This window comes from Dama dama, chromosome 14, assembly GCF_033118175.1.
Source record: "Dama dama isolate Ldn47 chromosome 14, ASM3311817v1, whole genome shotgun sequence".
Taxonomy (NCBI): Eukaryota; Metazoa; Chordata; class Mammalia; order Artiodactyla; family Cervidae; genus Dama; species Dama dama.
In genome coordinates, this window is record NC_083694.1 from 62,181,653 (window position 1) to 62,208,223 (window position 26,571).

Consider the following 26,571-nt stretch of genomic DNA (forward strand, 5'->3'; position numbering starts at 1 on the left):
ATTTTCGTAACATGAAAACCATTAATAAAGGAAATCAAGTAGATGGATGGATGAATGGATGAATGAATAATGTGGATGAATGAATGCCAGAAAGACTAGATGAATAGATGGAAAGGCAGATGAATGGAAGGCAGGGCAGAAGAAAAGACTGGAGAGAGAGGGAGGGAGGGAAGAAAGAATGAATGAATGCAGACAAATACCCACAAAAAGACAGAGCTTTCCCACCCACTCCTTTGCTTCATACCCTACCTCCTTTAGCTGGGCACTGTCTTTGGTGGTCTGAAAGCTCTGGCTAAGTTCATCCACTTCTTTTTCAAAGAGTGAGCGCAGTTCACTGAATCCCGAGCTCACGGGTCCCATCAGCTCCTCCAGAATGGACCCCAGGAATGGCTGCACACTCTCTGCACAGCTTCTCTCTGCTGGCTGAGCCACCATTGCTGACGGAGGAAATAGCCAGGAAACTGTGAGTGATGGCAAAGCTGGATTCAGAGGCACTGGAGCCAGGCCAGGCTGGACAGTGCCCCACGGAGACATTTAACAGCCAATGCAAGCTCAAACAGGCAACACAGATGAACAATATGTTCTGTGCCAGCACTCACCAGAATGGAAAACCATCAAAGAGAATCTCTCCTTGAGAACTCAAACAAAGAGAAACCCCTCCCCAAGATTACCTCTGTCCTGGGATGAAATACATTTTTCTGCTTGGTCCTTATGAATAGACAATGCTTAATACAAAAAAATGAAAATGCTAATGACTCATCTATTTCCTATCAATCATCACCATTATAAATTCATAGTTTGTCTTCTAAAAACACATTTATTAAGTTTTTAATTCATTTTTCTAAGAGTTAATCAGCTGATCTAATTCAATTTTCCTCCCCTCTCCTCAAGGGCCTTTTAAAAATTTCAAGTATGGTTTCTTTTTAGGCAAAATGGAAACAAATTCCAATCGGTTTGCCACCCCGACTCCCATCCCCACACCCAATTTTTAAAAACATGCTACTTTTTCCTGATAATCAAGGATGACAACCTTAGTGACAAAGATATAAAGAGTACAGAAAATCATAAAAAGGGACTAAAAGGTTCAGGAGGGAGGGGACACATGCATGCCTATGGCTGCTTCATGCTGATGTACGGCAAAAGCCATCACAATATTGCGGTGTAATTATCTGCCAATTAAATTTAGAAAAGGACTTAGACAATGTAACCATACTCTTTCTTTCCAGAGGAAACACTGCTCTTTGATTTAGAAGAGGACCATGGTAAAGATCCTGATGCAGTACGTCTGGATAGGCCATGGAAATCTGGTTTTTTTTTTAAGTGTTGAAGCAATTCTCATGATTTGCCTGGTTAAGAAGCACTGAGGCAGTGAACTGGAAAAGGCCTGAGCTAGCTCTGTGGATGAAAGGCTAGCTTTGTGAAGCTTGGTAAGTCACCGAGCATTCTCACAGGACCACAGAACTGAGAAGGGAAGTACAGATTCATCTTGATGTCCAGGTCCTCATCCTACAGATGGGGAAGGGGGCTGGGAGATGTCAGATGATTCGAGCAAGGTCACACCCTAACTTTCGGATCAAGATTTACAATTCAAATAGACTTCTTATTTTTTATTGGCAAATAACTTGCTTATGGTGAGAAGAATGGCCACGTTCTCACTTTAATTTGCAGAAATCTTTCACAGGGTTACAAAGGATCAGACTGCCTCTTGCTCTGAAAATCTTACATGACCGATACCATTGATATTATGTACTTATAAATATTTGAGATAGAAAATATTAACCAGGTCATAGAATTACTAGGGGAAAAAAACTCTTTCTATTGTAAAATTCAATGAAACAATCTATGACTCCTAAAAATAACTTACTTGATATCAAAATGCAAAATTGTTTGCCGGGTGGATAAATGAATTATTTATAAATTAACTCTGGGAGAAGAACTATGTGAAAAGCGTCTAATTGAAATTTCAGAGCAATCAAGATCATGGCTAATATATAGCAAAGATTTAGTAGCTGGTTGGTATGCCCTGCTGGGTGGGGGCAGAGATGGGTGCAGGAAGGGGTTGTGGGCAGCCATGCGCCTCTCTGCCAGACCTCCCCTTGCCTATGTACCAACCGTGGGCTCCAGCCCCCTCTCTGTGCCTTTATTCAGCGTTCCTTCCACCTCTGCCTTCCTTCCTCCACTTCTGTTTGTAAACATCCTACTCACCTCTTCAAGGCCAAGTTCAAATTTCACCCACTCGGAACAGCCTAATGCCCTGAACTACCACCCAGCTTCCTGAACTACGGTCTACTGGTGTTTCCCTAATGATCAAATAAATTTTACATCCCACACAAGTGTGCTCTGCTATTTTTCAGGGATGCAGAGATGAATCATGTGTTGTGACACATTAATTCATGAGCCGTACATTAAATTCAGTTGAGCAGAGTGATGAAGAGAGAAAACCCTGGAGCTGCGGGCTGGGTTTGGTCTGACTGTTTCACAGTCTACCTTTGGAATTACTACAGGCAAATTACTTCATCTCTACTTCAGTTTTCTTATCTGTAAAATGGGGCTCATAACAGTAATTACTCTGAGGGTTATGGTGTGGATTAAATGAGTTTGCTGTGTTCAAAATGCTCAGAACTGTGTCTGATCCTCTGGAAGTACTCAGAAACTGTCAGCTCCTACTGTATCTGTTAGTAATATCATCCTTTCCAATCGACTGACATTAAAACATTCCTTTCATTGTGAGGGGCCCACATGACTTTTTTTGAAGCTGAAATGGTTCCTGCCTGGGAATCATTGTGCCCTCTGTTCTTGCCTTTTTTGTGGCATTTGTTATATTTTTCCTTCTGTTTTGGTGTCTGTGACATGACTTTTATCCTCTCCTACTTCCCTTCTTCCAAGGCGCCTCATAGCCCTTGTATTCAGCAGGGGCAGGATAAATGCATATTAAATGCTTTGGTATTTGTGCAGCAGAACTTAAGCCAAGAATCACATGGGAGGAAACGGAGAGACTGCTACTTTAACACTCCCGAAGTTTTTTTGAAATCCAAAGCCCTTTATCAAATGCAGCCCGGTGTGCACTTTCTTGTTTTAAAGGGGAAGAACAAGAGGCCTGATGAAAATGTGTTTCTGATATTCCATTTTTAAAAGACCTGATCATGACTTCCTTTCAAGGCTTCCTTTAGGAAAACCAAAACCAGTCCACGGAAGAATATTTTTCCATCTTATGTGAAGGGATTTAGGCAAGAGAGAAAGAGAGACTCATTTAATTCAGGCCAAGAGAATGGCCGCCATTCGGCTCAGCTCAGCTCCAGTCAATAGGAATGTATTGGGCTGTGGCAGTTCAGTGCTGGCCATTTTAAGTTGTATAAAGCATTTCAACCTACAGTCAACTCCAGAGCAGTCGTGCTAATAAAGGAATAAGAGACCTGGATAATAGGAACCAGAAAACAGTCTGAAGTTAATTTATATCTGGCTGGAGAAGGCATCGCACGAACAGATAAACAATAGATTCAGACGCACACACCTTGGCTCTAGTTATGCCTCCGGCAACCTCCTCCCAGGAGGACTTGTTAGAAGAGCCCAGTGTGAGCTAGGCTGCAGTATGAACAGAATCTGAAGTGTGAGGATAATCCTCCAAGCAGAAAATCCCATTGGGTTCCACGTCTCTTGAACACAGGAACTGGATCTTCCCTGTTCGCTGCTAAAGCTGCATTGCCTTGCTCAGAAAGCACTTAGTGAATGTCTTTTGAATGAATGACTGAATGAATAATTTGAAAACTGACTGCCTAAGAAAATTGCTGATAAACAATCACAGATAAGCCAGCATGCTTCCCTCTGAAATGATGTTCAGTGAGGTGTGCTTTGGGGTATGTAGGAGGCAGAACCGTAGAATTTTATTCTGTAGAATTTCTTAGAGGCCGTCTATAGCCTCCTGTGAGGAAAGAAGCAAGCTTTTCTCTGTCAAGGGCCAGGTCAGGAACATTTTCAGGTTTGCCGCCCGTAAGATCTCAGTTCTAACAACTCAGCTACGCTCCTGCAGTGCCAAAGCAGCCACAGACAATACAGAAAGGAGTGGGCACAGCCATCTTCCAGTAAAATGTAATTTATAAAAATAGTGGCAGGCTGGATTTGACCCAAGGGCCTCAGTATGCAGACCCTGATCTCATGGGCCCTTGTGATTTCAAGAGGAGGGCACCGAGGCACACAGAAGTTGAGTGACCTCCCTGATCCCACAGACCCAGCTAACGTTAGAGCTGGGGCCACAGACGGTCCCCAATTTAGGATGGTTCAACTTTCAAGCTTTCAAGTTTACAATGAGGTGAAGAAAGCATTACCCGTTCAGGAGAAGTGTTAATCGCTCAGTCATATCTGACTCTTTGTAACCCCACAGACTGTAGCCCACCAGGCTCCTCTATCCATGGGATTTCCCAGGCAAGAATACTGGAGTGGGTTGCCATTCCCTTCTCTAGGGGATCTTCCTCACCCAGGGATCAAACCTGGGTCTCTTGCATTGCAGGCAGATTCTTTACTGTCTGGGCCACCAGGGAAACTACTTCAAATTTTGAATTCTGATCTTTTCTGGAGCAGGTGAGATGCAGTATGATGCTCTTTTTGTGATGCTGGGCAGGGTGAGCAGCCGCAGCTCCCATCAGGCACAGGATCACAGGCATAAACAACCAACACACTGACAGCCAGTCTGTACCCAGACAAACCTTTTTGTTTTCCCCCTTCAATACACTATTCAACAAATTACATAAGCTATTCAACACTTTATTATAAAATAGACCTTGTATTAGGTGACTTTTCCCAACTATATGCTGATATAAGTGTTCTGAGCATGTTTAAGGTAACTAGGTTAAGCTATGATATTGGGTAGGTCAAGTGTATTAAATGCATGCATTTCAATTATGATGAGTTTATTGGCTCGTAACCCCATGGTAAGTGGAGGAAGATCTGGAAGATCTAGATTTATTGACTCTAACCCAAAAGCTTTTTTTTCTTATTAAAGGAAAATCAAATCCATTATTCACTGATCTGGATATTCACTGTGAGTCTGCATATACCAGACACAGTACTAAGCATCGGGAATACCTGAGTGAACCGGGGTGGCATGGCCCGACTCTTTAAGAGCTTACAGCAGGTGGAGGGCAGGGCAGAGCCATTACAATTTGGAGTAAGAGGCATAGCATCAGGACCCACAGGCACCATCACAGGCAAGAGGCACCATTTCCTCCAGCCTGTGTCACTGAGGTTTCCATGGGGAGGTCCAGGCCCTCAGCAGCACCACCAGCATGCTCCTATTACAAGCGTTACCACTTGCTCCCAAAGTCCCTCACTTTAATTCTCCTCTGAAACTATGAACTCTCACCATGTAAATGCTAAGTCACTTCAGTCGCGTCCGACTCTGTGCAACCCTATGGATTGTAGCCCACCAGACTCCCCTGTCCGTGGGCTTCTCAAGGCAAGAATACTAGAGTGGGTTGCTGTGCCCTCCTCCAGGGGATCTTCTCAACTCAGGGATCAAACCCTTAAGTCTCTTAGGTCTCCTGCACTGGCAGAAGGGTTCTTCACCACTAGCGCCACCTGGGAAGTCTCACCATGTGGTAGAGCTTTAAATGCACAGCTTATCTAGCTCATAGGAGCAGGCATTATCTCTACTGACCTTTGATCTTTCCAATTAAGAAGTTCTTTGAGTTCACAATCTGATCCATGTCTGAACGGATGGTTCCTTCCAGGCCCTTCGTCAGAGCCCTGCACTCCTCCTTCAAGGCACTTAATCCTTCTGAAACTTGATGCTGAACGAGGTGGTAGGCCTCTTCAAGGAGCTGCAAGGAGAACAACACACAGATTGGGGCTCTGTCACGCCTCAGGGCCTGACGGAGTCAAGCACAGGAGGGTGGGTTAATCACAGATGACTGCAACATAAACAAAACTGTGTGCACATTCTAATTTTTCTTTCAAAGTTTGAGTTTGTTTGGATTAGTCCTGATGTATATGAGACTGAGCAGACTGGGCAGTTCTCCACCCAGGGAAGGAATTACGTATTAAAAAAAAAAAAAGAAAAGAAAAACAAGACCTTAAAAAGAGAAGGGAAGGGAATGTTCATTATGAGCAGCAGATCTGGCAGAGCAGAATCATCGCTTACCCCAAACCAGGCCCTCTTTCTGTCGTTCTTCTTCCCCTTCATTTTAGGCAGGATGTCTGTCTGAAGGGTTGGCATGAGCTCCTCCATTACGAGGTTACTCAGGATCTGTCAAGAGGAAGACAGCCACTATATCTGTGTCTCTATTTCTGCTTGCCAAGGCGGAAGTGAGGGGTGGCATGAATTGGGAGATTGGGACTGACATATATATACCACTACATAGAAAACAGATAACAGATTACTAATGGGAACCTACTGTAGAGCACAGGGAACTCTTCTCAATACTCTGTGGTAACGCATAAACCTGTAGGGGAAGGAAATCTAAACAAGAGAAGATATTTGTATAGATACAGCTGATTCACTTTGCTGTGCGGCAGAAAATAACACAATGTTGTAAAGCAACTATACTAGAATTAAAAAGAATACTTAAGTGGAGGAAAAAAAAGGAGGAAGAAAGTCTCAGAGCTGGTTTAGCTGGTAACACCTAAATCTGTGCATCAGGCCAACTGAAGGTGTCATAACTGGCCACCCCTGTCCTGAATATTCATTGGAAGGACTGATGCTGAAGCTCCAAAACTTTGGCCACCTGATGGGAAGAACTAACTCAATGGAAAAGACCCTGATGCTGGGAAAGATTGAAGGCAGGAGGAGAAGGGGATGACAGAGGACGAGACGGTTGGATGGCATCACCAACTCGATGGGCATGAGTTTGAGCAAACTCTGGGAGTTGGTGATGGACAGGAAAGGCTGGCGTGCTGCCATCCATGGGGTCGCAAAGAGTTGGATATGACTGAGCAACTCAACTGACTGACTGTCCTGGCTACGTAAGATTGTCCTGCACTCCATGAAATCTGGTAGGTTAACAGTTTAACTCTGGGTCTGAGACCTCAGAAATCTCTAGGAAGAGTCATAGAGGGTAAATGTTCTAAATATCTGCAGGGAAGAGTCATGCCTGCTGACATTTTCCCACTGGAAAGGACAAATTTCTCAACTTGAACTTCTCCTATTCGAAACAGAACAATCTAATGCATTTAGGATAAGAGGGGAAACGTGAATTATGGATAAGGGTATCCTTAGCAAAATTGTGAAGGGGGTCAGGCTTGGTTTTGGCAGCTTGAGTCCTTGTCTGTAGCCCCTGAGACCATTGTTTCCTCTTGACCTTTCCTGGGATCTAAGTGTCTTCATGCTCTTTGTCCCTACTGCACCCTGAATCCCATCTCCATCTTCTTTAAAGTATAGAAAAAGAAGGAAGTAACTAATACTTTGGAACAATTGGACATTGGTGGAATGAGAATATGGGAGAGGGGGTGTCTACAGTTTTCAGAGTATTTTTTTTTTAATTGTTCCCAAGTCTTTCCTAAAATTTTGCTTGGCTCAATGGAAGTGTTTCTTTTGAATGTGAGCAGTGATTTACCAGTCTGCACATAAGGCCCCACGTAACACTGGCCTTTCTTCTTTATATTCCCCCACTGGAATTGGAGCAGTTTTGTTGTTTAGATTTAGATCTGCCATGAGTTTTAGGGCTCAGAGCTCAGCTTTCAATATCAGGCTGCAGCCCAAGATTTAGGACAAGAGTAACTTGGGGAAAGGAGGCAAGCAGAATCATAGTAGAGAATCATTTGACATCTGTTCTGTGAACTGAAAAAAATATTTGTCCAAAATAATTGACCTGCTCATAAACACTCAAATTAAGATTTGGGAAAGACTTTCTCTGAGGTCACTGGTCAGCCTCATGCTAGTGGAAATACTCATGAGCTCACTAGAGTTTGCCTTTCAAAATGGCTCTGTTTACAGTGGGCTGTAACAGCCTAGATGAACTGAACAGGAACACTCCCAGGGTGGAGGGGGGTGAGTCGCTCAGTCCACCTAGATCTGCGAGTTCCTAGGAGAGAAGGCAGGGAGTCAGTGCAGCCGGGGGGGTTCCATCATCTGTGATGTGGAACTTCAGGAGTGACAGACTGTAACAGGGGTGGGATTCCCACTAGTCCTAGTAATTCAATGCCCGGGATGTTTTGACCTTTCTTAACCATTATCTGGGGAGCGGTCAAGAGGTCAGTTCAGTTCAGTTCAGTCGCTCAGTCGTGTCTGACTCTTTGTGACCCCACAGACTGCAGCACGCCAGGCTTCCCTGTCCATCACCAACCCCCAGAGCTTGCTCAAACTCATGTCCATCGAGTCAGTGATGCCATTTTTGAGGATTTTTGAGGCGCTTAAGAGAAACTTGACATGTGTAAATCCCATAGAAATCAGCAACTGCCCAAATTGGGTTGAAGTACATAATTAATAATTCATGAACCTTATCTTGCTCAAGGGAGTAAATTCTTGTTGGAACACACCTGCTCAAGAATGATGAAAGCGTTGGCACTGGGAGCGTGAGCTAAGAGCCTAAGGAGACTAAAGCCAGAACTTAAAATCAATGGGAAATATTGTCTTAGTTCAAGAGTATTAAATTCACAAATCATAATAATTATCTAAATCCATCCTTTTGCAGAGACTGGCTCGAATCTGAGCATGAGCGTGAAGAAGATTTGAAAGATGAAAATGTTACACAGTCCAAAGAAAAAGAATGCTCCATTTTGGGTGGGCTTGTAGTTTACTTTTAGTCTTTCCCATGCAATGTTCCAAGAAATTTGGTTCTATTTTATAACTTAAGGGATTGGAAAGGAAATATGTCTGGAAAAAAAAAGAAGGGGGATGAGAGTGGGTTTTGGGAGAAGGAGGGGCAGGGAGTGTGAGATTTGGGAATAGCCCTTGGGCAGGCAACAGCCAACTCTGTCTCCTCCCAGCAGTTCATCCTGTCTCTGTATCTGTCAGCCCCAGCCCTCTCTGACTGTGAGCGGCTCCTCACCAGCCCAGGACCTGCTCTGCGACTCCCTACCTTGGCCAGCCCTCCATGAGCAGGGTCCAGAACCCTGGAGCTAGCAGGGAGACAGCAGTTAATCTAATAAAAACCAATCATATTAATGAAGCGGTTCCCCAACCTTCTTCCTTCAGAATAGAACCCACTGAGTTTTACCATAAGGAACCTAAAAACATTTCCCGTGCTTTAAAAAAAAAAGGGCGTGTGTGTACATTTAACTGCTGGAATTTAACTGGGAGATTTAAAAATTCCATCACACACATAAGAAACGAAACACACCATTAGGCTGATGGAAACCAACAACCCTAGGCTCACTCCCTGAGCTGTTGTTCAGTTGCTCCGTCATGTCTGACTTTTTACGACCCCATGGACTGCAGCACGCCAGGCTTCCCTGTTCTTCACTATCTCCCGGAGCTTGCGCAAACTCACGTCCATTGAGTCAATGATGTCATTCAACCATCTCATCCTCTGTCACCCTCTTCTCTTCCTGCCCTCAATCCTTCCCAGCATCAGGGTCTTTTCCAAGGAGTCAGTTCTTCGCATCAGGTGGCCAAAGTATTGGAGCTTCAGCTTCATTCCGTGAAGGCCACACTACATTTACCTTCCATATGCTGCAGCTGTGGGGAAGGTGTGAGGCCCAGCAATACTGTCCTCTTTACTGAGGCTGACTCCATGGTCTGAGCAGGCTGTTGGCCTTGTGCCTTTCGTGTTACTGAGCAGCCAAGTGTGAAATAATCCATTTAAAGGGGGTCACACTCAAGGTCATCAGAAAAAGATGACTTGAACATATGGACAAGGGAAAAATGTGGATAGCTTTCTGGTCTTGAAACCACCCTGATGTGTGGGAATTTTGAGCTGTTCTCTTAGCCCATCTGGTTAATTTAAAAGCAAATAAAAAAATAAATCACATAACTTGTATTTACATTTTCCAAAATGCTTTCCCTCATGACTTCATTTGATACATTTTTAATTGACAAGTAGAAAATATACTGATGCTTTTACTGGGGTACAAATATTTTCACCTTAATAGTCTGTCAGGCAAATTATTCTAAGATATTTGCTTTGCCTGGACACTTGCCTAAAATAACCATCAGCACGAGGGCATGCCATACTAGCTGAATGAGTCATTACTATGAAGATAATAATGTAGCATTGCTGAAAATCTTCTGAATACAGTCTCCAAGGGTAGAAGGGGTTAGGATAATGTCATGATTAAGTTCTTAGCAGACATGAAAACAATGCAAATAAATTCAGTGCTTTAAACAAAAGATGTCATATTCTCAAACTCAATCATGCTATGCCCTTTTCTTTAACTACTTGGTAGCTTCTTTGGGACTTTGGCCTGTTTTTTCTGTGAGAATGAGGATAGACGTTGCTTCAGTTCCATGTATAACGGTTAAGATGAAGATTACCCTCACCAGGCCTCACACAGGAAAAGTCTTGAAAGTTATTTCCTTTCAGCAGCTTCTTCAAGGTTCACCTGACATGGCTCAAAATGCATTTCTGTCACAGACTGGTTTTGTGACCTGGGCCAACTTCTCTGAATGTTCTTTCTCCCACCTGGAGGGTACTGGACGAATAATCCTGAAATGCCCTTCCAGTGCTCACATTTTGTGAGGTTGTGACTTCACGAAAGAAACTCAGATTGCTGGAGGAGCAAAAGCGTTTACTGATTTCTTCTGTTTCTTTTTCCCCTTTAAGGTATTTTTTAATTTTTAATTTTATTTTTAATTGGAGGATAATTACAATACTGTGTTGGTTCCTGCCATACATCAACATAAATCAGCCATGAGTATACATATGTCCCCTCCCTTCTGAACCTCCCTGCCACCTCCTACCCCCTCCCACCCCTCTACGTTGTCACAGAGCCCCAGTTTGAGTTCCCTGAGTCACAGTCATCCCCATAGTCATTCCCACTGTCTCTCTATTTTACATATGTTAGTGTATATGTTTCAAGGCTACTCTCTCACATCATCCACCCTATTCTTTCCCCACTGCATCAAAAAGTCTACTCTTTATGTCTGTGTCTCCTTTGCTGACCTGCAAACAGGACCATCGGTACCATATTTCTAGGTTCCATATATATGTGTTAATATATGATAATTATTTTTCTCTTTCTGACTTACTTCACTCTGTATATTAGGCTCTAGGTTCATCCACCTCATTAGAATAGACTCAAATAAGGTATTTTTTTATTCTGCAAAATTAGCACCTTCCTATGACTGCTGCTAATGCTTTATGATGCCCATATATGTACAGACCACACATGGTCCTACATACATCTCTAAGGCTGCCTTGTTCTCTGGATGCTTCTAGGTATGTCTCGCCTCACCAGAATGGCAAGGCATGAGTCATTTCATTCTCTCGCACCTTAAAGCAATTCACACATATCAGCCCAAAGCAAAGAGCAGAAAGTCAATCCTCCCCCTCCAAAAAAAGAAACCCAAACTCAATACTCAATTCTCAGAAAAGAATTATTAGGTACCTGATTTCCATGGGATAGTGAAGGAATATGAGCTGATATAAGATTTCAAATGAAAGAAAAATTAAACACGTACCTTAGCTTAACTTAAGGAGCTAAATAACTGTTAACTTGAAACTATAAATGGATGTGCTTATTCCAAATATGAGAAATCAATAATTGACTAAAGTTCTTGAGTAAGTCTCAGGATGGGAAATAAAAATGAGTTTAGAATCTACTGAAGAAAAAGAAGGGGGAGGAGGAGGGGGGGAAAGGAGGAGAAGGAGACAGAAAAAGAGGAGATTCTGTGTCATATGTTAAAACAATAAAGAACAGCCCATTACCATGAGAAAATGTTTTTAGCTTTAGATATTTAATGGCCATATAAAAGCAAGATACCATCTGGCATCTTCCAAATACTGTTCCCTAATAACAAATTTCACTGGCCCCCAAAAGAGGCATTCTGGGCTATGAGGGGAAGTTAAAGAAGAGCATTCTTGGACCCTCTGTGCTTCTAATTAAATAATGTCCCCACTCAGCCTCTTCTTTCTGACTGAATCAGCCTGTGATTGGTGTCCTCGTGGGGGATGGGGTCACATCATGAAACATAGTTTCCTTGGAGATCCATAACAATGTACCTGGTACCAAACCAACCCAGTACACTTAGCCCCTGATTGACATTTAATCAAGGTCATGGGAAACTATGGACCTGGATCACAGGAAATAGAGCACTAGAAAAGGCAAATGCAACATCTAGAAAACTATCTAATGCTTTCAAATTTGGTATCCTTTAACTGAGTGAGTGAGTGAAGTCACTCAGTCGTGTCCGACTCTTTGCGACCCCATGGACTGTAGGAGCCTACCATGCTCCTCTGTCCATGGGATTTTCCAGGTAAGAGTACTGGAGTGGGTTGCCATTTCCTTCTCTTTAATTACATCATTTATAAATCATTCCATAGATGAAGACAGCTATTTGCCAACTGCTTTTCCAACAATATCTTATTTAATTCTCACAACCTTGTCAGGCAAACATTATCATTCCTATTTTTTCAGAGTAACTTAAAACTAAGAGAAGTTAAATAACTTGGCAGGCTTTAACCCAAATCTGCTGACTTAAAGTCCCGCCACAAACTTTGCACTATGCCACACTGCTCACATTTGCTGCTAGTCTTGAAGCATGGGTCACTTGAGAGAATATGCTTTTTCTGGAAAGAAATTGGAAGTTGCTCTTCCACTGCAGTTGCAGTTGTCTGGGCTGCCCTGCTGGAGGTCTGGAGGTCTTTAGAGTGCCCAACAGCTTGCTGATCAAACGCTTCTAGACAATGAGAGAAATGGCCTATGGAACCACATCTTCCATGCCTGCAACTTTTTTGTTTGATAGTTTATTATGATCCTGACCTCCTACCACTTAGACAGAGAATAGGATCCAAATTTCTGAGGCCCATGTTACCTGGACTTCATCCCCAGTGACCATTTCCCACGAGCCATAGTGTCCTTTCTCCTGTCGAAAGAATTGAACAGCTTCCAAAAAGGCTTGGGCTTCAAATGTCGTCTGCTTCATGTAATCTAAAAGAAAGAGGCAAGGGCATTTAGCAAAGAAAAAATGCTTTTTTTTTTTGTTTTTGTTTTCCTTCATACTTTTTATGATATATATATATTTTTTTAATTAGTTGGAGGCTAATTACTTCACAACATTTCAGTGGGTTTTGTCATACATTGATATGAATCAGCCATAGATTTACACGTATTCCCCATCCCAATCCCCCCTCCCACCTCCCTCTCCACCCGATTCCTCTGGGTCTTCCCAGTGCACCAGGCCCAAGCACTTGTCTCATGCATCCCACCTGGGCTGGTGATCTGTTTCACCATAGATAGTATACATGCTGTTCTTTTGAAATATCCCACCCTCACATTCTCCCACAGAGTTCAAAAGTCTGTTCTGTATTTCTGTGTCTCTTTTTCTGTTTTGCATATAGGGTTATCGTTACCATCTTTCTAAATTCCATATATATGTTAGTATGCTGTAATGTTCTTTATCTTTCTGGCTTACTTCACTCTGTATAAGGGGCTCCAGTTTCATCCATCTCATTAGGGCTGATTCAAATGAATTCTTTTTAACAGCTGAGTAATATTCCATGGTGTATATGTACCACAGCTTCCTTATCCATTCGTCTGCTGATGGGCATCTAGGTTGCTTCCATGTCCTGGCTATTATAAACAGTGCTGTGATGAACATTGGGGTGCACGTGTCTCTTTCAGATCTGGTTTCCTCAGTGTGTATGCCCAGAAGTGGGATTGCTGGGTCATATGGCAGTTCTATTTCCAGTTTTTTAAGAAATCTCCACACTGTTTTCCATAGCGGCTGTATTAGTTTGCATTCCCACCAACAGTGTAAGAGGGTTCCCTTTTCTCCACACCCTCTCCAGCATTTATTGCTTGTAGACTTTTGGATAGCAGCCATCCTGACTGGTGTGTAATGGTACCTCATTGTGGTTTTGATTTGCATTTCTCTAATAATGAGTGATGTTGAGCATCTTTTCATGTGTTTGTTAGCCATCTGTATGTCTTCTTTGGAGAAATGTCTGTTTAGTTCTTTGGCCCATTTTTTGATTGGGTCATTTATTTTTCTGGAATTGAGCTGCAGGAGTTGCTTGTATATTTTTGAGATTAATCCTTTGTCTATCTCTTCATTTGCTATTATTTCCTCCCAATCTGAGGGCTGTCTTTTCACCTTACTTATAGTTTCCTTTGTAGTGCAAAAGCTTTTAAGTTTCATTAGGTCCCATTTGTTTAGTTTTGCTTTTATTTCCAATATTCTGGGGGGTGGGTCATAGAGGATCTTGCTGTGATTTATGTCGGAGAGTGTTTTGCCTATGTTCTCCTCTAGGAGTTTTATAGTTTCTGGTCTTACATTTAGATCTTTAATCCATTTTGAGTTTATTTTTGTGTATGGTGTTAGAACGTGTTCTAGTTTCATTCTTTTACAAGTGGTTGACCAGTTTTCCCAGCACCACTTGTTAAAGAGGTTGTCTGAAAAAATTCTTAACTTAATATTCTTCTGTGGTTCAGAGACCACTACCTGAATATTACAAGGAATAGAATTATGAGACACAAAAAAGTTAAGCAAGCACTGAATTGAAAGTTCATTTGCAGGTGGGGACATCCCTGGTGGTCTAGTGGCTAAGACCCCATGCTCCAATGCAAGGGGCTGGAGTACCATCCCTGGTCAGGGAACTAGATCACATGTGCTGCAACTAAGAGTCCAAATGCCATAACTAAAGACCCCACGTGCTACAACTAAGACCTGGTGCAATCAAATAAATAAATTTTTTTTTTTTTAAAAAAGCAAACAACAACAAAAAACCTCCAAGTTCATTTGCATGAATGAAAAGGAACTTTCAGGTATATATCACATGACTTCCTCATTATACCAGCTGATTAATTCTATCAGTTACTAGACATGCTGGTTATGACCAGAAGCAAATCTATCCTCATTTATCTCTCTTGTAAATGTTTCCCTCAGACATCCAGGCTCTAGTGGCTTTATGCCACCAACTCTAACACCTCAGTGAGGCAGACTATTCCTTACAGTGCCTCATGTATCCAAGGTACCCCCTTCCAGTTTCCCAAACAAAATATCAACTGATACCAACATTTTGTCAAAAGGATATTAATATAAGAGGCTGATTTTTGCAAATGAAGGATAATAATTGTTAAAACATATAGTAAGAAACTGTTACTTCTGGGTATGTTACGCAGGCCAGTGAAACCTCATAAAACCCTCTGAGGTGAGTGTTATTATTGTCTCTAGTTTATGGAGGAGGGGGCTGAAAGCACAGAAAGATCAATTAATTGCCTGAGATTACGTACCAATAAGGAGATGAACTTGGGCAGTCTGACTCAAAGCACCACACTAAACTACCTCACATACTCGTTTTGGGGTTTGCCTTTCCAAACATATTGGATTTTAAAAGGCATTATATCTGAGAGGTAATATCCTACCACAAAGGAATGGATACCTAATGGTACAGGATTTTTAAGTATGCTGAATGGCCTTCCCAGAATTCCAAAAATCACTCCATGCATGCAAATATGCTCAATTTCTGCTATGGACTGAATGCTTGTGTCTCCTGAAATTCATATATTAAAACTCCAATCCCCAAAATGTGATATTTAGAGATGGAGGCTTTGGGAGGTAATTAGGTCACAAAGGAGTAGATCCTTTATGTTGGACCTAGAGCCCGTATACATAATATACAATGAAATACTACTCAGCCAGAAAAAGGAACAAAATTGGGTCATTTGTAGAGACCTGGACGGACCTAGAGTCTGTTACACAGAGTGAAGTAAGTCAGAAAGAGAAAAACAAATATCATATATTAACACACTTTTGTGGAATCTAGAAAAATGACTGTTGTTGTTTAGTTGCTAAATTGTATCCAATTCTTTGCAATCCCATGGAGTGTAGCCTGCCAGGCTCCTCTGTCCAGGGGATTTCCCAGGTAAGCATATGGAGGGGGTTGCCATCTCCTTACTGGCAGGGCAGAAATAGAGACACAGACATGTGGACATGAGGGGAGGGGGAGGAGGGGTTGGATGAATTGGGAGATCGGGACTCACATATATATACTGCCATATGTAAGACAGATAGCTAGTGGAAACCTACTGTACACCTCAGGGAGCTCAGCCCAGGGCTCTCTGCTGACCTGGGGGGGGATGTGGGTGGGCAGGGAGGCTCACGAAGGAGGGGATACATGCATAGGTATGGCTGGTTCGCTTTGTTCTACAGCAGAAACCAACACAGCACTGTTAGGCAACTATATTACAATTTCTAAAAAAGGAAAGCCTCACTCCCTCGCTCTCCTTCCTCTGTCTCTCTCTGCCTCTCTCTCACCAGACACCAGATCTACCACTGCCTTGGTCTGGGACTTCCAAGAGTATGATATTTGTTGGAGCAGCCCACACTAACCCAGAGAATTTTCAACACATAAAACTAGCTCATGGAGGATACAGTGATAACCAAATTATAGGAATATTAGCAAGGAAGTTAATTTTAGAAATAATCTAATCTAACAATAAAGAAATCAAAACTTAGGAGAGGGAAATAAAGTGGGCAAAGTGAAGTGACTGAAAGGGCCAAGTATCCTATCTTCTGCTTCTCCCCAGTAGGACACAAAGTTCTTTTGCCAAGAGCATAGGATCTGTATTCATAGGGTGATGTTAGACTGGTCAGCTGAAGGCAGCTGATTTGCTGGGGGGACCTTCAAAGCTTTAACCCATGGGACCGCTCAGTCAGTGACTCAATGGCTGATTGGGGGACTGAGCAGAAAGAACCTAAAGAGGATCAATCTGCTTCAAAGGGGGACAATCAATTAATAAATTGTAGATGACTCTTTTGAGACTGGCTTACTAGGTCATAAGCCTCAGGCACTTGGAAAAGAGAAACTACAACTCAAGGAATAGCCTCTGTAAGAGGATGAGCAAAATTCTTCACAATGAGGATACCGTGATGCCCAGAAGGTCCACATTCAAAAATGTGAAACAGTAACTGACATTTCTAATATCAACAGAAAGTTGTGGTTAAAATCTAAATCAGAAAAAGGGCATGTCCCAAGAATCAGGTTTTTAAATTTAAGTGTTTTCTTCTTTGTTATTATTTTTTCTTGGTTTGGCAATTGATTTAGTGTTTAACCTTAGAGGTTTGGAAAACACAAATTAAGATTTTGGTATAAAATTGACAAGGGAGCTGTGATATGGGACTCAGTACACTGGGAGGAACTATACCAACTGAGATGGAAACTGTAATTACTACATTGAGATTCAAAACTGACTCATGAGCTCTTATTTTTAACAGCTGTTTTCATTTCCAGCCTAAGGAAACAAAGAGATGGAAGAAAATGTGGTACTTAGATGAAGTGAGTATTGCCAGACCCGTGAGCCTAGGAATGAGGTTTAAGTTCTTGAGGTCCTTACAAACATAAATTTACTTATTTCTTCCTGAACTGATCCAAGTAACTGAAGGAAGAATCTGAAATCCTGTAAATACCATGTATATCTATATGAAAAGAAAAACTATGACACTCGCACTGACGGTTGACTTTTCAAAGATCTTCAGAAAACATAACTGAAGAAATGAGATTTGAAGGCAAAATGTGGGAGTCAGAGAGAAGTCAAAGAAGGAATAGAAGAGCTAGAATGTAGTAATGGTGCAGGATGGAGCACCTTAATATAGGCAGAGAAGAAAAGTATTAGTAATCAAATGGACCATAAAGCAAATTATAGTCATTGAACAGTAGTAATAAAATTTAAAAGAATTAAAAAAAATTTAAAAGAATAAAGACATGAACCTCCATTTTGGACTCTACCATTAAGCCAGACTTAGATCAGATTTTAACTACTCTTTTTCCATATGGTAAAAAGGGTCTAATTACTGATTTCATCATTAGATTTTTAGCTTATAAAGTGATTAATTTATATAAAACTTTTAGAATAGTCCCTGCCACATAATAAGTTGCTTTATGGATACTGGTTCTCATGGTTATAAACAAAGTTCAATAGAAACTGCCAGATCATTAAGGAAATACAGAACAAAGGTTTGCTTTGTAAAGGACAGAGCTACATTGCAAGGGTTATATGATATTCATTTCTTCTAAGCTGCTTGCAGAGGCATTGCTGAACTCAGCCAGAATGTACAGGTGTTTGAAAGAAACCAGATTATCAGTTACTTAATCAACTTCCTGCCACAGATCCCATGGGAACAAATTCCAGGATCACAATCACCCACTCTCCTGCCAACAAGAAATGGCCCCCAGGATCAACAATGGCTTTTGGTCTTTCAGCCTTCTTCCTGCAAGATGACTCACAAAAATGGCAGGCATCAACTCAAACTCAACTTTTCCAGCATGCTGTAGTTAAGAGGATGCTCAATGACACAGATGTGCTGAGAAGAACTTAAGCATCGTTAAATCCAGCTCCTTCATTTTATGGACAAGGAAACTGGAAGAAGAAACGGTTAATTTCTTAGCTGAAGGTCACACAGCTGGTCAGAATCAGAGCCAAGAGTTGAAAAAGTGCCTCTGGCATGTCACAAGCAGCCTTGGCATTCATGCTGACTTAAATCATAGACTATGAGAGTTAGAAGTGATCTCAAAGGTCACCCACCCCAAGCTCTTGTTTAATGCTGGGAGCCTTCAGAATTCATGACAGACACTCATCCAGCCTTAGCTTGACTATTTCCAGTGACAGGAAGCTCACAATGTAATGAAATAGTCTCTTTCTTTTTTTTTTGTCACTGAACTGTTATAATTATTTGAAAATTTTTCCTTCTGCTGAGCCAGAATCTATTTCCACGAACTCTCATTAATCCAGCTTCTGCCTTTCAGAGCAAAACAGACAAGTTTACTCTTCTTCCACATGGTATCTAAAAGATAGCTGAGTATTCTCATTTTCCTGCAATCATCTTTTAAACAATATAACTTAGGGATTTTTTTTTTAGAAGCTGGCCCTCCTTTTTCCTTCCTTCTCTTAGTGACCATTTTGAATCTATCAATATATTTCTTAAATTTAGACCATGATTGAATACACTACAAAGAATATTGTCTAACCAGTGCAAGTTATATAAAGTAGAAAGATTATGTTCCTTTTTCTGGTCCCTAACCTCTTTTTTCATCAATCACACCATACTTTTGGCTCATACCTTTTTCGTAGTCCAATAAAACCCCTACAACTTTTTCATATAACACCCTTGTCAATCTAAGCCTTTTCTTTTTTTCTTTTTTTTTTTGGATGAATTTTTAAAAAAACTCTTTATTTTGTGTTGGATCATAGCCAATCTAAGCCTTTTCTAACCTGTATTTCTGCTTTTGATTTTGAAGTGCAGGCTTTAACACTACCCTGATTAAATTACAACTTGCTATGATGAGTTAGTACCCCAGAACCTGCCAAAATCATTAAAAAAAAATTGTAATTCTGTCCCTAGACTCCCACTTACCCCAGTATCATCTGAAAACTTGGTGGGCTTACCTTCTACGTTTCTATCCAACTCACTGACAAAAACATTCATCAGATCAAGGGTGAGGACAGAGGCCTGCGAAACTCTAAACATTTTAGGAGACAGATGGGAGATACATCTTGGCCATTCAGTCAACAATCACATCCTCAGGGCTAAGACATGTCTATTTTCCTTAGTCTCTTCCTAGTTCTCATCTGTGCAGCTGCACGGAAAACTCATATTTGGGAGACATGATTATGAATTTTTGCAAGGGAAAGAAAGCTCCTCTAAGCCCCGTGGGGACAATTATTCAAGGGGCCAGCCAGAGAGAAATCACTTTTGTTTTTTTCCACTTATACAGATTTACTGCACGTCTGAGTCAACTGAAACGCCAAAGCTCCAAGGCCTATGTAGTCATTCTGGATTTTGACTCTGGCTGCTATGTCGGGACTCCCTGACTCGGGCTGGGTTTGGAAGCCGCCTTGTTATTTTATTTCATCAGTAAACTGTGCCAAGCCATGTTAGCCAATCTGCCTGGTGATTTGTGCAAGTTATGTAACGGCATTACTCACTCCACTGCTATGGGGCTCATCTCACTAATGTATACTTCTAAACTGTCTTCAGCTTCAGGTCATATGTCGTCTTTTTTTAAGGAGAGCTGCAGCAAGGCTGTTTTGTCCTAGTTTCTTTTCCAGAGCAGAGAAGCAGCACTGCGGGGAAGGAACCCACATTTCTTGAATTCAGTCATGGAGTATGAGGCATAGGAGATGTTTACACATACTATCTCCTATAATTCTTCCAATAATCCCATTAGGTAGGAATTCATATTCCCACTTTAAGGCTGACCAAAAAACTGAGTTTCAGAAAGGTTAGCTAATCTGTTTAAACTAGTAGATAGACAAGCAAGGCCTCTTTGCTTCCAATATCCTGTTATAACACTCTCTGGTTTCATTTTTTTTACTTTTTATTTTGAGATAATCATAGATTCACATTTTTATAAGAAACAATACAGAGATTCAATATATCCTCATCCAGTTTTCCCTAATGGAATATCTTGGAAAAAACTATGGTATAATATCACAGGCAGGAAATTGACATTGATGCAATCTAGCCACCTTATTCAGATTTCATCAGTTATACATGCACAGGTTGTGTGTGTGTGTGTGTGTGTGTTGTTGCTTAACTTCAGAATTATTTTAAATTTTATTTCCATCTCAAAGTTTAGAATCATATAATTCTAGAGTTTGACTATACCATAGGGATCATTTAGTCCAAAGCATTCATTTAATTAGTGAGCAGCTTGAGGGCTATAATGTGATATGCATTATTAAAACAGAATAAAACCCCCACATTGGAATTAAAAATGAATGATATCTGTCCCAGTAAAATGGTAATAAAAGTTTTTATTTTTATTAAAAAACTTATTTATTCATGACCAACTTAAGCAAACATTTATTACCAAATTGTAAATAATAACTCTTATGAGAATTAGCTCCAGGATTAATTAGAAATCCATAAGTCATATTTTGTAAACTGCCAGACTAAAATATTCATCTACATCTACTGGCCAAATCATACCTGTGTTAGTGAGCGCAGACCTACTAGAAAGAGAAGAGGAATAAGCCAAGAAGGAATGTATATATCCTGAAGATCCAGGGATCCCGGGATGAATTATAACGGCATTACTTTAGGTGAAACTACTGTACAAAGATATTAATACAAGGACTCACCCTGAGGATATAAAAGACTTCTTAAACTAAGGAAAGAAAGGCGTTTCCATTGTTTTGATAGAATGTCTTAACCACACAGAAAAACTGCATTCCTCATCCAGCTAAAACGGGTGCATCTCATAAATTTTTGACTTGTCAATAAATAAGACTATTAACACAGAAAAGGAAGTGGTGATTACTAAAACAAGCAAAGACAAACTAACCTCATTTCCTTTAGATAGACAATATTACACTGGTAGAATACCTACCATTGGCTTTGGAGACATCCTGTATCTAGATTTTAGAAAGACAAATATTAAGAGTTTTGCATAATTTTGACTGACATACTGAAGTAACATAGATTAGTTGATAATGCAAATAAACATAATGAAGCAGTGCAACAGCCTAAATGATGGGTGCTGGTTAAAGGGCTGATGTTACTGACATCCTAGAGGAAAAGATTATCAATTACTTGGAAAAGGTAATATATAGACAGACAGAGATAGTTAGGTAACCCTAGGGTTTCACTTAACTGTGAACTCAGTGCAAGTCAGTGGTGTGATTCAGTGAAACATACAGCAGGTGAGGTTGGACAACAGGAGTGTGGAATATATCAAAGACAATGACGGTCACAGATAGATTCTAAGATATACTCCTCTGAGCTTATCATTGAATACTTCCAGCGCATGCTGAGCAACAGAATATCTTTTTTAAATGTTAAAAATAAAGAAGAAAAGGTGGAGAACTTCTGAAGAAGACCAAGTAAATGAGGAATCTCGCAGCCTTGGCAAGAAAAAACCTAGAGGGAAGAAATCATTTTCTGTAAGATCTGCAATGTACAAGAGGACTGAATTTGTTCTGTATAGATTCCAGATACTAGAGTCAGGATAGCATGGTCCAAAGTAGAGTGTGGCAGAGCTTGACTCAGTACTCTGAGTCAAAATTTCTAACATTTAGATTTATCTTAGAGTGAAATAGGCTCCAACAAGTTGTCAAAAGTTTCAAGATGAAGTGCTCGATTGGGGCTGAGTTACCCTGCAGATGGTGTAAGACGTGCTTAAATTTCTCTATTACACACTGTCATGACATCGTGTACCTCCTCACCATAGCACTTAGAAAAATTAAAATTTCATAGTTGTTAGTGTAATTATTTAAATAGGTCTTTTTTCCAATACTGTAAACTCTTAAGAAGACAGGAGACTGCTGTTTGCATTCATCACTGCACCCTCAATACCTGGTCGAGTGTCTGGCACATCAGAAAGGAAAAGAAAGAAGGAAAAGAAATGAGGGAAGGAAGGAAGGAAGAGAGGAAGGGAGAAAAGGAGGAAGGGAGGGTTTCAAATACCAGAGAGAGGGCTGGACTAAGTCTCTTTATAAAGTTCCTTCTAAACTGAGATTTCTTGATTACAAACAAAAACCAAGCATTGCAAATGAATCAGATTCTCTTAATAAGTCTGTCCCCTACTATTGTAAAGAGCTTCTGAGGGAAATGGATGTATTCATCTCAGTGCTTCTCAGACTTGATTGAGCATCAGAATCCCCTGCAAAGCTCGCTGAACTGACTGTTGGGCCCCGCCCCCGCCCTAGAGTCTCTGATTCAGCAGGTCTGATCTAGGGCCCCAGAATTTGCATTTCTAACAAGCTCCCTTTTCATACTGTGAAACCAGTCCTGAATACTCATTGAAAGGACTGATGCTGAAGCTGAAACTCCAATACTTTGGCCACTGATGCGAAGAACTGGCTCACTGGAAAACATCCTGATGCTGGGAAAGATTGAAGGCAGGAGAAGGGGACGACAGAGGATGAGGTGGTTGGATGGCATCACCAACTTGATGGACATGAGTTTGAGTAAACTCCGGGAGTTGGTGATGGACAGGGAGGCCTGGCATGCTGAGATTCATGGGGTCGCAGAGTCGGGCACAACTGAGCGACTGAACTGACTGGACTGAATGAGCTCCCAGGTGAGGCTGCTGCTGCAGGTCCAGGGCACACTTTCCTGAGAACCATTTCTTAACCCAACATGAAGGGAGTGATTCTCAAACAGAAGAATCACCTCAAGTGCTTTTAAAAATATGATTCTTGACCTTGCCCCAGAGATTCCAATAAGCAGGTCTGGGATTGAACCCAGGAATCTGAATTTAAACAAGCTCTTCAGGTGATTCTGTTGCAGGTGGTTTACCAACCAGATTTTGAGAAAGCAAATTACATAGAAGCAAGAGATACAGTGGAAGGTTGTGGCTCCTGAATGCTTCGTGTTTTGATGATGGCTTTCTCCCATTGTCAGGTTAAGAAATGTCCCCTTAGGTTATGGGTAAACCTATGGCTGATTCATGTTGATGTTTTGTAGAAACCAACACAATACTGTAAAGCAAATATCCTTCAATTAAAAATAAATTTAAAAAATCCCCTTTATCAACTGCTTGGTTAATACAAATGAACTCTTCTACTTACTCAAGGTGATGTATAAAAATGGTACTATGATGAAGCTTTACCAAAGGTATGTGGATAAGGAGCCATTTTAGGCAGGTTTGTAAGGACATCATCTCACATGACTGGAACTCTACCCATGGAGGGGAGCTCCCATTCACTTCAGAAGCAGTTCTCATTGTCTGGACATAAATCGTCAGATGCAACCCTAGTTGAACCTCATTTTCCTCTTTTTGGTACTCAGTGGCTATGTGGACTATATCTTCTGCGGCAGCCTTCTTTAGCATGTATGATCTCACTTTCTTTATCTTAATTTTTTAAAAGATTTAAAGAAATAAAAATGACCTAGGCACTCATCTCCTCCCAAGATAAGGATGGTATAATTAAACTCCTGATAAGGAAGGATACAACAGTTTATTCTCTGCAAATACTGGGAAGATACTCTATGCCTTGAAGCTAGGTTCATTGAATATACCTTCCATGGCCCTGAAAGAGTTCCTCTATCACCCTATGTATCTAAGATACCCGAGTAGAATCAGACCAAGGGAACAGCGACAAAATCAGTCATTTCCTCTCTGCCCAGGACAAACATCTATGGCTTTATACGGGTGAGAGCTGTAATTCTAAGACAGTGAGTGCAGAACTGTTTCCCAATCTTCTAATGACTGTTTGTAGAGATGATGCTGAAATGCCTCAGGAGGAAAAAATAATTACATCCAAAAAAATCTAAGCAAAACAAATGAAACCTTGGCTATGGTTTTTCCAGTAGTCATGTATGGATGTGAGAGTTGGACTATAAAGAAAGCTGAGCACTGAAGAATTGATGCTTTTGAACTGTGGTGTTGGAGAAGAATCTTGAGAGTCCCTTGGACTGCAAGGAGATCCAACCAGTCCATCCTAGAGGAGATCAGTCCTGGGTGTTCATTGGAAGGACTGATGTTGAAGCTGAAACTCCAATACTTTGGCCACCTGATGCGAAGAACTGACTGATTTGAAAAGACCCCGATGCTGGGAAAGATTAAGGGCAGGAGGAGAAGGGGACGACAGAGGATGAGATGGTTGGATGGCATCACCGACTCAATGGACATGAGTTTGAGTAAACTCCAGGAGTTGGTGATGGACAGGGAGGCCTGGCATGCTGCGATTCATGGGGTTCCTAAGAGTCAGACACAACTGAGTGGCTGAACTGAACTGAACTGAATATTAACACTTCCTTATAGGCTGCTGCGACTGTGCACAGGCTCAGGTAATCTTTCGGCTCAGACCATGGTAACTGGGTCAGCCGACCCTCACTGACACTGTGGGGAGTTGTATGGCTTACTCCCTGCAGGTGAAACTTTAACCACACAACTTGGACACAATTTAAAGCAAACTTGAGTATTTAGACGCATAGGGAAGATGCTTCTCTAGCCACAAACTTGTCTTTCATTTTTGATGACACTTTCTTTTATTCCTAGAAATAACTGTTTACATGGGCTTCCCTGTTGGCTTAGTGTAAAGAATCACCTGCCGATGCAGGAGATGACACAGGTTCAATCCCTGGGTGGGGAAGATCCCTTGGATAAGGAAATGGCAACTTACTCCAGTATTCTTGCAGCAAAATCCCATGGACAGAGGAGTCCTGGCAGTCCATGGGGTCGCAGAAGAGTCAGACATGACTTAGTGACTAAATAACAACAACAATAAACTGTTTACACCTGGGTCTTGGTATACTTTGTCACTGCAGCACCCAAAAATACCAGGGGAATTCTTCCTGGCTGATTCTATGGATGACATTGTGAGTTCAGAACACCTTGCCTAGTCTTACTCACATCTGTAGAAGCATCTTTCTACAGATAAAGGAAGAGGTTTACATTAGGGAACAAATCACTGATGTTAGCTAGCATCCTAGCTTGACACATCCACAGAGTGTATTGCTGCCTGATGGTGTTATCTGGGGATTTTCTTCATTGTCATTAATCATCACCAGTGATTAATAATAGCATCCACCTTGCACTTGTCAGAAGATGTTACAGTTTACATCTCATTTGATTCTCCCAGCAATCTCATGAGACGGGCGAGCCAGATGTAATCATTCCCAGGTAGAAAATGGAAAAAAGTGAAAATCAAAGCAGTTGAAGTCATTGTCCAAGATCAGATGAATACATAACTCATTTTATCAGGTCATCAAATGAAAGTTAAAATATAGGCAGAAAAAAAATTTCTGCTCCCATACAGACTCAGTATCAAAAAGGACCTATCCTTACTTAAAAGTTCTAACTACAATAGAAGTTGTAACTACTTTTATCGAGGATAAAATATCTCAGTTTCCTATATTATTTATAACATTTTCCCAAAGACTTAAACAATGAAGTTGACCCACGCTCCATTCCCTTCCTAAGAAGTAGGGATGGCAGTCACAGACTTCTGGAACCCATTATCTGGCCCTGATTAAGAAGTTGAGCCCAACAGGGAGCTGCACTTGGGGCTCTGTGACAACCTAGAGGGGTGAGGGGAGGTGGGAGGGAGGTTCAATAGGGAAGGGAAATGGTGGATTCACATTATTGCATAGCAGAGACAGCACAATGCTGTAAAGCGATCATCCTCCATTTAAAAATTAAAGAAGGTGAGCCTAGCTAATCCATGGTCTCCTCCTCATGTTTGGTGAGGGTCAGTATATAATTTAGTCCTCAAATTCTTAGGGACCAGATCATTTTATGAAAACTAAGAACTTCAGCAGCCACGTACCAATAAAAACAGTGTCCACATTCCTGACCTATTACAAGAAGGGGCAGGGCTGCCAACAGAGTTCTTTTTCATTTCTGGGTTAGCTGAGCCCACGATACATATCAACTTTGCAAAATTAAACCAAGGAACACTTTGAAAGCATCATGCTACTGGGGAGGCCAAAGGCCTATGACTCTACAGCAGCATATACCATCCCACTAAATGACCCACTGAATGTGGCTTTATACTTAGGGTAAATATGTTTTGGGGCTTTCCCGGTGGCTCAGT

General features: G+C 41.3%; 1 protein-coding gene across 7 annotated transcripts in view; it reads right to left on the minus strand.

The window, feature by feature from the left end:
- Positions 1-26,571, minus strand: part of NIBAN1 (niban apoptosis regulator 1) — a 194,580-nt gene that overhangs the window by 38,321 nt on the left and 129,688 nt on the right. For all 7 annotated transcript variants that reach the window (XM_061160922.1, XM_061160921.1, XM_061160920.1 and 4 more), the window contains exons 6-9: positions 12,902-13,017; positions 6,134-6,238; positions 5,651-5,813; positions 250-437 (exon numbers count right to left, since the gene is read on the minus strand). In XM_061160922.1, coding sequence (XP_061016905.1) covers positions 250-437; positions 5,651-5,813; positions 6,134-6,238; positions 12,902-13,017 — 572 coding nt within the window. The remainder of the gene's footprint in view (positions 1-249; positions 438-5,650; positions 5,814-6,133; positions 6,239-12,901; positions 13,018-26,571) is intronic.